Source organism: Sinocyclocheilus rhinocerous, unplaced genomic scaffold (genome assembly GCF_001515625.1).
Source record: "Sinocyclocheilus rhinocerous isolate Xijiao unplaced genomic scaffold, SAMN03320098_v1.1 scaffold53, whole genome shotgun sequence".
In the NCBI taxonomy this organism is placed as follows: domain Eukaryota; kingdom Metazoa; phylum Chordata; class Actinopteri; order Cypriniformes; family Cyprinidae; genus Sinocyclocheilus; species Sinocyclocheilus rhinocerous.
The window spans coordinates 3,014,240-3,026,906 of NW_015645538.1; the positions used below are offsets into that span (position 1 = coordinate 3,014,240).

Consider the following 12,667-nt stretch of genomic DNA (forward strand, 5'->3'; position numbering starts at 1 on the left):
ATTTCTCTAATATTTTGAATGAATAACGCAGCAGCGGTGCGTCTCGTGGGCTAGACTAACAAAACATTAAAATGCAACAACGTCACTTACATCACTCACCGCATCTCGCGTGCCACTGATGACGCTCCCTGATGTATATGTAACATTGCAAATGTTTATTTTAAATTCGACTAATATTCATTCTTTATTTACAATCTCCTCATCACAGGCAGGCACAGCACTCATTTCAGCATGTGTTCGTGTTTGTGTGTGCTGTCTGCGTCACTCATAGCACGTGCCTATATTGTGCGCTATATCAAAAAAAAATTTCTAGCGTTATCGAAGAAGGTGTACCGTCGATAAATATCGATACCGTTTTATCGCCCAGGCCTACATCCTACACAGTATTTCTTGCAAAGTCCATTATCGAGGGAGGAAGTTAAGGAAGACACTTGGCAACCAATGGAGCTATAACATGCCAGACTAAGCCAAGAGCAATGGAGACCTTAGACTGGAGCGAGTCTCGAATGAGACGGATGGAGTGAGGGAGGAGGAATAGAGGCACTTGGACGACCGCAGGCCAGGAGAAATCAATAGATACACCCACACATACTCCAGACCCATCTGCTGTGTGTGAACACCCAACACCACCTCAGAGTTGGCATGGAAGAGGCGAAAGCACATTCTGTCCAAGTCTTTATGCACAGTTTGAGCAGTCAGTGCACTGTATACTGTACTGGTGTTCAGTTGCAAGTTCTTCGGCTTTTTGTTAAAGGCCACAGCTCTAGTGACCTACAGTGTCCTTAATGAACTTCAGCACAGTTAAAAAGTTACAAAAAAAATTGCCAGACCTTTCAGTTTTTTTCCAGACTACAGTTTTTTGCAAGCAGTATTGTTCACTTTGTAAAAATCCATATAAATGCTGGGGTGGTGTAGCCTAACTGTTAAAAGGTCTGGGCTGGTGAATGAAAGGATGTAGGTTGCTTGAAGGATCTTTGAACCGTCATCATTGTGCTCTTGACATTTAACCCCAGTTCCTCCATAGGAAATATTACTACAAGTATTCAGTTCTGTGTTTTGGGTAAAACATCATCAAAAAATAACCAGTTAGTGGTTAGTTAAGAACTGATAAAAGCATGCAGAAATGTGGGTGGTTTCCATTGTTTTATACTTTTATTCCTGATTTTATGGATATTTGATAACCCCATAAGTTTCAGAAAATGTACTATAATTGAAGTGTCATTCTCAAAACATCCTGATTTATAAAATGTGTGAATGTTTTTCTGGCATAAAATATTTGATTATTAATCATTATTTATATGATTAATTTCTTGATCTCTTTTGATTTTTTTGTACACTATTTAGACTTTACACTAAGGTTTTGCTTGAGCAAACAAAATGGATTAACAAAAAACCCTGCAAATGTCAAGTTCTGTTAGATGAAGGCACCTGGAAAATTCAAATGATTAAAAAACATATTTAAACCACTTCATTATTTAATACATTTTTTTTATTTGAATACCTTTTTATTTTTAAACCGTCTTAATGACTGAAAAGTCAACAAATATGTATTTGTCACCACAGTTTATTTTAAACATAATTTTAAATTATTTATATTATTAATTTCTTATTCTCTTTTGATTTTTTGCACACTGTTTAGACTTTACACTAAGGGTTTCCTTGAGCAAACAAAATTGGTAAAAAAATACCTTTTTATTTTTAAACCGTCTTAATGACTGAAAAGTCCAAGGCACATATTTGTCACCATATTTTTAATGACTGTTGAACAACCTCAAGGGCATGGAGATGATAAAGCTGGATTTTACTTTTAGTGACAGTTTGTTGAACTTTATGATTCTAATAGCATTTGGTCCATAAATAGGTCTAAATGTGTTTGATCTTAATTACATGTATTTTAGTTGAATCGCGCATTCAGGCATCACAAAGACTCATCAAGCACCATTGTGCCATTTAATGTCCATCTGTTTCATCCAAAAGTTAACATGGGGTGCACTTGTTTGAATGTGTAATCACAGTATCCCCAGAAAAATTAAAAAAAACCTTTTAACTACTTCACATTATTTAATAAAATGTTTGATTGTAGAATGATGCTTTTTTATATGAATACCTTTTTATTTTTAAACCGTCTTAATGACTGAAAAGTCCAAGGCACATATTTGTCACCATATTTTTAATGACTGTTGAACAACCTCAAGGGCATGGAGATGATAAAGCTGGATTTTACTTTTAGTGACAGTTTGTTGAACTTTATGATTCTAATAGCATTTGGTCCATAAATAGGTCTAAATGTGTTTGATCTTAATTACATGTATTTTAGTTGAATCGCGCATTCAGGCATCACAAAGACTCATCAAGCACCATTGTGCCATTTAATGTCCATCTGTTTCATCCAAAAGTTAACATGGGGTGCACTTGTTTGAATGTGTAATCACAGTATCCCCAGACTTAGTGGTTACAAAATGTACGGTCTCAGAATTTACTGTGTGCATTTGTCTGCAGCATTCCAGAATGATGCAGGGCTACAGTTGGTCTCGGTGCACTGGGGTAGAAGAGCCCTTTAAGTGAGATAAAAAATGCATTTGACAACCCAGTGAAGGATCCAGGTTGAGACCCTCTGATGACAGGCATTTCACTTTTCTACATTACAGTATGTCTCTCACTGTAAATGCTTGTTCCGTTCTTTGTGTTCCTCTAATCTTAAACTCTGCCTCTGTTTGTCTGCTCTTCTCTCGTCCTCTCTCACTCCCCCTGTTCCTCGTCCCAGCTGCACCTCAAGCTCTAATTCTAATTTTCCCTGTTTTTAGCAATGTCTTGACTTCCCTTTCAACTTCTACTGACAGCATCCTGTATCTTAATTAAAATGGGACCCTCAAAAAAAAGAACAATTAATGAAAGAAGAAGCTGTTAATTACACAACAAGGTCACAATCATTTTACCTTCACAGCTTAATTGTGGCCTTGATTGTGTTTCTGCCTCATTTTTTATGCAAACGCCAGACTGACAAACTTAGTTAATTGTTGCCCTGGCGCTTCTGTAGGGTCACACATTTTTGTGTGCATCCGTGCGAGTGTGATACAAATTTAACTTTGTTTGACATTGTGTGTTCTTTCTGAGCGTGTATGCATGCTGACACATTGCTTTTTTCCTAGGATCCCTGTCAAGATCCTTCAGGGTGACTGTTAATTACCCTTCATGGCCTTCCTGCCCTGTACATCCATTTATCTTCAGCTGAGCCGCTCATTTCTCAACGAGGGTTACCGTGACCTTTAATCCCTTACAGACCTACAGTACCAGTGTCCACCTACCCTTGCCATCGATCCTGTCATGTATAGATCCATGTCTTCCCAACCATTTTACTTCCTTTCGATTTCCAAAGGTGGACCACCCTGTCATTTCCGTGGCCAATTGTATTAACGACTCTTAGGCACTAAGGTCAGAGGCGCTACAGTTTTGGGTTAGGGTCACTGGATCTTTTCATAACCTTGGCATGGTCAATACCTCCCCCTCAATCCCTTCCTTCCTTAAGGTCACTGAATCTTTTTTATAAATGTTACTTTATTCCATGTATCTTGACCTGGTCTAGCAGGTCCAGTTTTTCTGAAGGGCCAATGTCCTGCAGAGATTAGCTCCAACCTGTCCCAAAACACTTGCCTGGAGGTTTCTAGAAATCCTGAAGACCCTGATTAGTTGGTTAAAGTGGTATTAATTAGGATTTAAGCTAAACTAATAGTGGTGCTTCAGGAGTAGGATTGCCCACACCTAGTCTATACTTTCCCATTCTTTCCCTTCCATCTGTTCATCCTTTATTCTTTCCCCCTTTTCTGCTTTTCTTTTTTTTCTCTCTTTTTCTGTTTCTTTTCTTCCCTTCAGCACTAAGGTCAGATGTCAGAGTTATAGTTTTGGGTTGAGTTCAATGGATTTTCTCATAAATGAGCATTTGCCCATGCATCGTGCATGGCTCGGCCCATATCAGTTCTTCTCTTTTCTTCCTTCCTTGCTTTAATTTCCTCTCCTTTCTTTACCCCTTTTTCTTTTCTCCCCCAATTTTCCGTCTTGCTTTCCCCGCTCTTTGATTATTCAGCACGGCATAATTGTGGTGTGTTACTTGGAAGCAATATCTGTTATCGTTCTTGACCTCTACGCCATTGATCATGGAAATGTGACCAGCCTCCAGATATCTGTTTGTCTTCAAGAAATGGAAATCAATCAACAAACACACCTCTCATCTTTTGTATTATAATTAAATTGTCAGGTTTGCTGCTGACTAACCTGTTCAGAAGGATATGTTTGTACATGTCACAGCAATTGGTTTGTAAAGCCTGTTATACTTTCCACGTGCGCGAGTCCGCTAGGGTCCGCTATGGTATGCATGCGCGGAGGCTCTGCGCGGACATCCGCGTGCCTCCCATTTTTTGTGACCGCGCGGACAGTAGGCTTCAAAAGCACCAATTGCACATGCACAGGCTGTGTGAAGAAGCCCCTTGCTACTCGAACCTGTACAATCCGTCGATAAAACAATATAAAGAGCCAGATGTGCAATAATTCTGGGCAATTGTTTGTTCACATGTTTGTTGCGGAGCGGACCATCAGCGTATGCTTTCGATAGTATAAATACAAGTAGTCAGAGTCCGCGCTGGCCGTGTACGCGTCCGGATTGCTCATGCAGAAAGTATAACACAGGCTTAAGGCTTGCTGAGTCTTTTGCAACTGCAAAACTTTGAGGAATGACTTATTTTCAACTTTGCTTTATCACTTAATGTTCAAGCTGAGCCTCACGCCCTGAAAGCGAAAGGGGAAAATTAAAAAAGAGGGATCCATTACCTGAGCTAACAATAAGGAGTGGTGTTTGTTTGAGGCTGCAAATGTGCCCAACCTGTCGTGCTTAGATATTTCTGGGAGATGTTGCAAATTTGCCTGCATCTCATTCGCTACCCCGTTCTCATTCTCCAAACCCAGCATCCTCATCAGTCGGACACCCTTCAGTGATTCAGAAACGAGGTTTTCCTTTTTTTCCCCTTTTCCATCTCTCTCAATTTCTTGAGTGCCGCACCTGAAATTGCTTTGACATTCAGATGCAAACATAACCATTGACACCCGCCTGATGGTTTTGGAATGCAAATGGACAGGGCTCTCTCTCCTTTCCTCTCTGCTTTCCGATCTCATCCCTCTCTCCCAGCCTAATGAGGGAAAGCTGATAGCTTGCTTTCTCAGATCAGGCAGACGTGGATATGGGCATGTTGAGATTGGGGTTTGAGGGGACAGGGGTAATGTCACCGAAAGCCTACAGGAAATCAATTTCACAAGTGCTGTCTCCCCACTGTGAAACGCTACCCTGCTGTCTGCAAGGAGCAAAAGTGTTACAGAAAGGACAGTTCTCTCGCACTCTCAAGGAAACACGTGAACGCATTTTATGTGTACATTTAATGTTGTATTGGAACAGTAGATTTTCCCTCCTCCCGTTTCCCTGTCCTTTCTTCCATGCTTTCCTTCCATGCTTCCTCCTTTCCCTCTTTTTTTCATCCTTTACGTCTTTGTGATGTTTCCTTTGTCTGCCATCCTTCTTTCATTCCTACGAACTTTTCCTCTTGTTTTCCTTTTTTCCCTTTCCTTTGTTCCTTACCTACTTCCTTACCACTCACTTGTCCACTTCCTTTTTCTTCTTCTCCTCCCTCCTCCATTTTTCCTTTCCTTTTTTCCTTTCTTGCATCTCTTTCCTTAAGTCTTTCTTCCCATCCTTTCTTCCTTCTTCCATCAGTTTTTCCAGTGTTCCCCCTTTTCCCCCCATCCTTGTACCTTCCCTCCTACCTCTTTTTTCCCTTTTTTGTTTCCTTCCTTCCATCCTTCTTTCTTTTACATTTCCTTCCTTTCTTCTGTCCATCTTTCTTCCTTCTAGTTTTCTCTTATTTTCTGCACTTTCCTCTTCTCATCACTATGCAAAAACTCTTATAATTTATGTAGTTCTACTGTACCTGTGTTACAAGGTTCCCCAGGCTCTTCTGTGAGAAATTACACACGTGCACGTGTGAGTTGAAGTGGACTGTGTGAACACAATGAGCTGAATGCTCAAGTTCACGTGACAGGAGCATCGTTCACACATGTAGCGATGCCTGGCTCCTCACGGATCTGCTCAGCCATGTGCCTCTCCATCAGGGGTTTGGGCTTGGGCTCGGGCTCAGCTCTGGACATTTACAAATCTCCTCCGGACTTGGCTAAATGGAAACCATCCATCAGAGGTGACAGGAAGCAAACAAAGCCCCAACATTAGCTGCTTTGATGCTTTTGATGATGTCTTAAGCCTCTAGAGGTGGCTGACCTAATGTGGTGCATTGGGGAAGGAAGGGAGAACACAGAGTGCAAAATCAGTAGATGTAGTGAGTGTGCAAACCAACAAGGGTTGACAGAACTCTTTTATACAAGAAGGGTGTGAAAGTCTAAGACGGTGAGCAAAGGGAGTGGTCATTGACTTGGGGCATAGCAGATCTGTGTTTTAATAAGAGAACTGCATTGATGAAGATTAATCAGTGGTGGTGTGGGAGTTGGAGGCTGGGATGCAAGCCCCTTGAGGCAGAGCTCAGATCATTCTTGCCCTGATTAGGATTAAGGCCGAGCAGTGTAATGTCCTCTAATTCTAACTCTTGTCCATGGTTTTTCTATTGTTCTGTTTGGTAGAGATAAGCGACATTGAATTTGAGAGTGTGAGAGGGGGGATTTGGGGGAAGATGGAGAAAATGGGAGAAAGCGAGAGGCTGAGAAAAAGGATAAGAGTAGAATACAATGAAAATAAAAGAAGAGTGAAGAAAAATGGTGAGGTGTGTTAAGAGGATCTAAGATATCAGAATGAATGTGATGGACATGCAGAGAAAGAATCCGTCCAGTCTTGACACCCTAAGGGCGCCTCCTTTGTCTCTCTCTAAATCCCACTTAAAGGACCAGTTTGTCCAGTTTGAGTGATTTATGGCTGTTATGTTAACCATAGATTTTTCTGAGGAAAATGTGAATGGTTATTATTCTAAGCTTCCATGCTTCCATGATGCTCGGATGTTGCCATGTGATTCGGGTTTCTGAGTATCTTGTAGCATGTTGGTTTTTCTATTGTTCTGTTTGGTAGAGATAAGCGACATTGAATTTGAGAGTGTGAGAGGGGGATTTGGGGGAAGATGGAGAAAATGGGAGAAAGCGAGAGGCTGAGAAAAAGGATAAGAGTAGAATACAATTAAAATAAAAGAAGAGTGAAGAAAAATGGTGAGGTGTGTTAAGAGGATCTAAGATATCAGAATGAATGTGATGGACATGCAGAGAAAGAATCCGTCCAGTCTTGACACCCTAAGGGCGCCTCCTTTGTCTCTCTCTAAATCCCACTTAAAGGACCAGTTTGTCCAGTTTGAGTGATTTATGGCTGTTATGTTAACCATAGATTTTTCTGAGGAAAATGTGAATGGTTATTATTCTAAGCTTCCATGCTTCCATGATGCTCGGATGTTGCCATGTGATTCGGGTTTCTGAGTATCTTGTAGCATGTTGGTAGGGTATTTTGGGTGGTTGCCACAGTAGTTACTGGCTCAGTAAGTAGAGCCCAGACCTAAATCTCTATAAATTTCTGTTCCCAAACAGATTTGATTTTGCTGCTGATATCAGACCACTGAAGGTGATTGTTTATGACATTTGAGATTTGGAAAAAATTGCTTTTTGCGGTCTGATTAATATAGGCCATATCAATGTCACTATAATCACTGTTGCAAAATGCACAGTTTTTGATGGAAAAACCGAATGTCTGTTACCTGTGCAACTTGAACGGGTTATTATAGCCCTTTTAAACCCAACAGTCTAAATTGTCACAGGAGCGTGGAGAGCGTGTGATAGGCAGGACCTTCAAAATAGACCTTTCACTCCTTCATTTATGTGGATTTATTCCATTCGCAAGGGATTCTTTCATAAATTGGAATTAGCAGCATTGAGGCAGTGATCTGAATATGATGACATGAATTATTGATTCCCTGACAGCTGCTTGCAAATCTAGCCTGACATTTGGAAATAAGACGGCATGGAATTATAGCCCGAAAATAATGAAGGCCATTTGTGTCAAGACGAGAGAAGGAGAGAAAAGCAAACGTCTTTTTGGACTTATTAATATTCATTAATGCCTCCTGTCAGAGCGCCATTGAAACAATTCATTGCTCACGTTTACGGTGTTACGTTCTTTATTATTTATTGATGTGTGTTCGAAAGATCTGGGTGGTTATGAAGAGACTGCTCAATGAAATCTGATTGCTCATACAAAACCAGATCATTGTCAGTGAGAGTCAATGACTTCAGATTTTATTTCCAGTATTGTTTTTCCTCGTCTTGCAATCCTTCTTTTCTTAAATTATCTAAAAAACTGCACTTACTAAGTAGTCTTTTTGTATTAAACTCATTCTGCACGTATATTTTAATCTTTCTTATGGAAATTCAGCATGGTCGCATTACCTGTGTTTTCTCTTGAATTAATTGCTTCTGTTTCTATTATTCTCATTTGTGAGTCACTTTGGATAAAAGTGCCCGTTAAATGAACAAATTTAAATGATTGGTTCTCAATTAGACTATAAATGATGCATAATTTTAGATGATAAAATGAGGCATAAAATTAGGCAGAGAGTGTCCTAAAAATTGCTAACTTGTATATGCTATGCCTCCTACATCCCAAAGGGTAATTCTGAAAGCTTGATCCACATTCCCTGTAGATATTTGGCATTTACCTTTATGTTGGATTCTCTGCAACCTGGACCCCTGGCGTGACTTTTTGCTCGATCTGCATTATAGTTCCTTGTGGCACTATAGAGCCAATCATCTCACTGGTTTCTGTGAAGCAACCCCTGCTGATGCCACATTAGATAAATTGATCCGTATGTAGCCAGCTGGTCTGTAAAGCTTGATCCACATTCCCTGTAGATATTTGGCATTTACCTTTATGTTGGATTCTCTGCAACCTCGACCCCTGGCGTGACTTTTTGCTCGATCTGCATTATAGTTCCTTGTGGCACTATAGAGCCAATCATCTCACTGGTTTCTGTGAAGCAACCCCTGCTGATGCCACATTAGATAAATTGATCCGTATGTAGCCAGCTGGTCTGTTGTGGAATTAGAAAAAAAACAGCGTCCCTGGGAATTTCTGTGTAATGTCAGTAGATATGGGTTGTAATCTCATTCCCTTCAGTGTGTTTGGCTTTAGCTGCCTTCAGTTGGCTGTCTGTTTTGCCACAGTTCTCCCGGCAGTGGTAAAGTCAAAGTGCATTGCAGTTTAAAGTCAGGTTGTAAAGACACCAGCGAAAACAAACAGTGGCGTACAAGCACAGGTCCACAAAGTTTGCAGTAATTTTGGTTAGTGCTGTTTGCAGGAATTAATCTGACAAGCCATGAGATTGGTGAGCTTTGCTTTCACATTTCATACATTATAACACTGAGATGTGCTTGTGTATTGGTTTGTATCTGCGTATGTCTTCTGAATGCATATATTTGGATGCCATATCACTTATTTTGGTGTTTTTTCCCAATTTCTGTCTCATTTCCCTTGCCTCACTGGAAAAGTTCACGGTATGTCTGTGCTTACTACTTGTAGGACTTGTAGGGCGGAATCCAGTCATAAAAATTGAATTTACTGTATAACATGGAACGTCATGGAATTTGCCAAATTTTGGATGGATACATCAAAAGTATGTCTGTACAGGTAAATCAAAATGCGATATAGACTAGTGTCTGTGAATATTACGCAAAAATAAAAATTTACTACACACATACAGAAGTGCTTGTGATGCTTGCAGTGTTTTACAGCCCCTGCTGCCTCAATATATGAGTACATGAACATAATCTCTAGAACTGTTCTGAGAGTCACTTCATGAGCATTTTGCCATTTCTTTTGAGCAAAACTATAGTCATGTCATATACAATTAGAAACCTAAAAGTCTTCACAGCAACCCGTCAATATGAAAGTTCGGTTTAACTTGAAGAAACCATGACAGAAATATTACTTAATGTAATGATAGTACTACTAATTATATATATATATATATATACACAAATATAATAATTATAAATATATATAATTATAATATAAAAAATATTTACCAGAATGTATTTAGCAGAAAAATGTAAATACACAACACAGTATTTCTGGAAAAAAATAGAATTTTTTAAATAAAATCAATTAATTAGAGATGCTTTTGATTATTAATATTTGGCAAAAACTATCTGGTAAAAATAAAACTGAATTTGAGGGAAAAAAAACAAAACATTTTATTGTCACGACACGGTGTGTGGAGGCAGGCAGGACGACGAGGACGACAAGGATTCCAATAATGACTTTTAATGTAGACACAACAAGGCAGATTCAGGCAGGTGAGACACACACACTCGGGGTAACATTCACAATAACCGACAACCAAAGCACAGACTAACAGGAACTAATATAGGGTGGATAATTAGTGGCAGACAGGTGAGCACAATGAGGGTAATTAACTAATGATAGGTACGGGCTAAACCAACAAAAGGGGAAGAAACCACAATAAACAGTCCACAGGGGCGTTACATTTATAGGGCCTTAAATTTATTTATTTTTTGTTCAACTTTTAATAAATTGCTGTTTAATATTGTAAGTTTCATGATTTCAATTAATTAGACGTGCTTTTTGATGAATAAAATTTTATTTAACCATTAAAACAGAGGCTAGAAAAAATAAAACGAAAAAAAGAATCAGAAAAAAAAAAAAGAATTTGGAAGAAAAAAAAAAAACGGAATTTGGGAAAAAATAAACCAGATTTCATAGGGCCCTATATTTGGGTCATTTTTTTGTGTGTGCATCTGTGTATCCATGTGCATATTCATTGTACCTGTATGTTTTCCAGATAATTTTTATGACCCTATCAGTGCATTGGGGCAATAATGAAGTGATTTGTTCCTCTTTTGTAAGTTATTTTGGATAAAAATGTCTGCTAAATGCATAAATGTGAACATAAATGATTGTAAATAATGATCAGAAAATTAGGGGATGGACAAATGGATGGTTTGTTCTTTTGCTTTTGGTTTTGCCTTTTTTCAGTTTGGTCCAACTTATTCTACGTGTTGTCATTCTTAGTGAGACGATTGAGTCTACCATTAAGATGTGGGACTTCCTTTTCTTTCCTACAGCCCTTATATTGAACATTGCGATTCATTGTTGCACAAGCGCTCTGTCCCCTTTTACAGTCGCTGTTCACACTCACAGCAGTTACTTTACGAGTGTGAGCTTCCATCACTTATTGCTTGTACAGGCAACAAATAGCCCCTTAATCATATGTAATATGAACCTCATTAGTTTCAAAGGATTTTGTTCCTGGAGGCACAGTGGCATGTGGGTTTTTTCCTCTTCAAGTAGCATATTATACTCCCAAGTGGATCTTTTATGTCACCTAATAAGGTCTAAAGCCATGTACTCTTTTCTAGTCTCAGGTTGTAAGTATTGCCATTTTTCAGGGTTGTATTTAATTCTGCCGCTAGAAGCTACAGGTTTGTTGTCTCAGAGTCTGTAATGGATTCTTCGCTGTGTGTTCTGTCTTTTGCCAGCCTGTCCCCCGGGCACCTACAAGATGTCGTCACGGCAGCAAGAGTGTTTCCCGTGTCCGGCTAACAGCAAGGCTGAAGAAGAGGGCTCTGTGCTGTGTGTGTGCGAGGACGACCACTTCAGAACTCCACTGGACCCTCCATCCGCACCCTGCACGCGTAAGACAGTCAGGTTCTGTGTGGGGTGAATGTTTATGTGTGCATTTGCGTGTGTACTTATTTGTGCACAGGGATTTATTTATTAATGTGTGTTCTAATGTTTGTACAATCCAATCCTGTTGATTCCTGGTTTTATTTAGTTTACAGTGGGGTTTAGCACTGCTTGTCGTGTGTACAGTTAGGTGATATATGGTAACAATTTAGTTTAGAGACCAATTCTCACTATTAACTATTAGCATGCTTATTACTAGCATATTGGCTGTTTATTAGTATTTATAAAGCACATATTAACCTTATTCTGCATGACCATATTTTAAATCCCTTAAAGGATTAGTTCACCCAAAAATGAACTACTCACCCTCATGTCGTTCCAAACCCGTAAGACTTTCGTTCATCTACGGAAAACAAACTAAGATATTTTTGATGAAATCGGAGAGCTCTCTGACCTTCCATAGACAACAATGCAACTGCAATGTTCCCAGGTCCAGAAACGTAGTAAGGACATTGGTAAAACAGTCCATGTGACATCAGTGGTTCAACTATAATTTTATGAATCTGTGAGAATACTTTTTGTACGCAAAGAAAACAATAATAACATAATTTATTCAACAGTTCTTCTCCCTGAGTTACCTTCTTCCGCCATTTTGGAGAGTACCCCAGAACGTAATCAACGTAATCAGCATTGTTTACGTTCAGCATGCGCGCTGAACGTAAACAATGCTGATTATATTGATTTAGATCCGGTGTACTCTTGAAAATGGCGATAACGAAGACGGTAACGAACGTCTTACGGGTTTGGAACGACATGAGGGTGAGTAATTAATGAGAGAATTTTCATTTTTGGGTGAACTAACCCTTTAATTATACTACATACCTAAACTTAACAACTACCTTACTAACTATTAATAAGCAATAAATTAGGAGGTTGTGGCAAAAG

At 39.3% G+C, this 12,667-nt stretch overlaps 1 protein-coding gene across 4 annotated transcripts in view; it reads left to right on the forward strand.

Annotated features, from left to right (window-relative positions):
• The window catches only part of epha10 (EPH receptor A10), a 109,742-nt gene that overhangs the window by 37,977 nt on the left and 59,098 nt on the right, over positions 1 to 12,667 (forward strand). For all 4 annotated transcript variants that reach the window (XM_016509914.1, XM_016509915.1, XM_016509916.1 and 1 more), the window contains exon 2: positions 11,575 to 11,730. In XM_016509914.1, the coding sequence (XP_016365400.1) occupies positions 11,575 to 11,730 (156 nt within the window). The remainder of the gene's footprint in view (positions 1 to 11,574; positions 11,731 to 12,667) is intronic.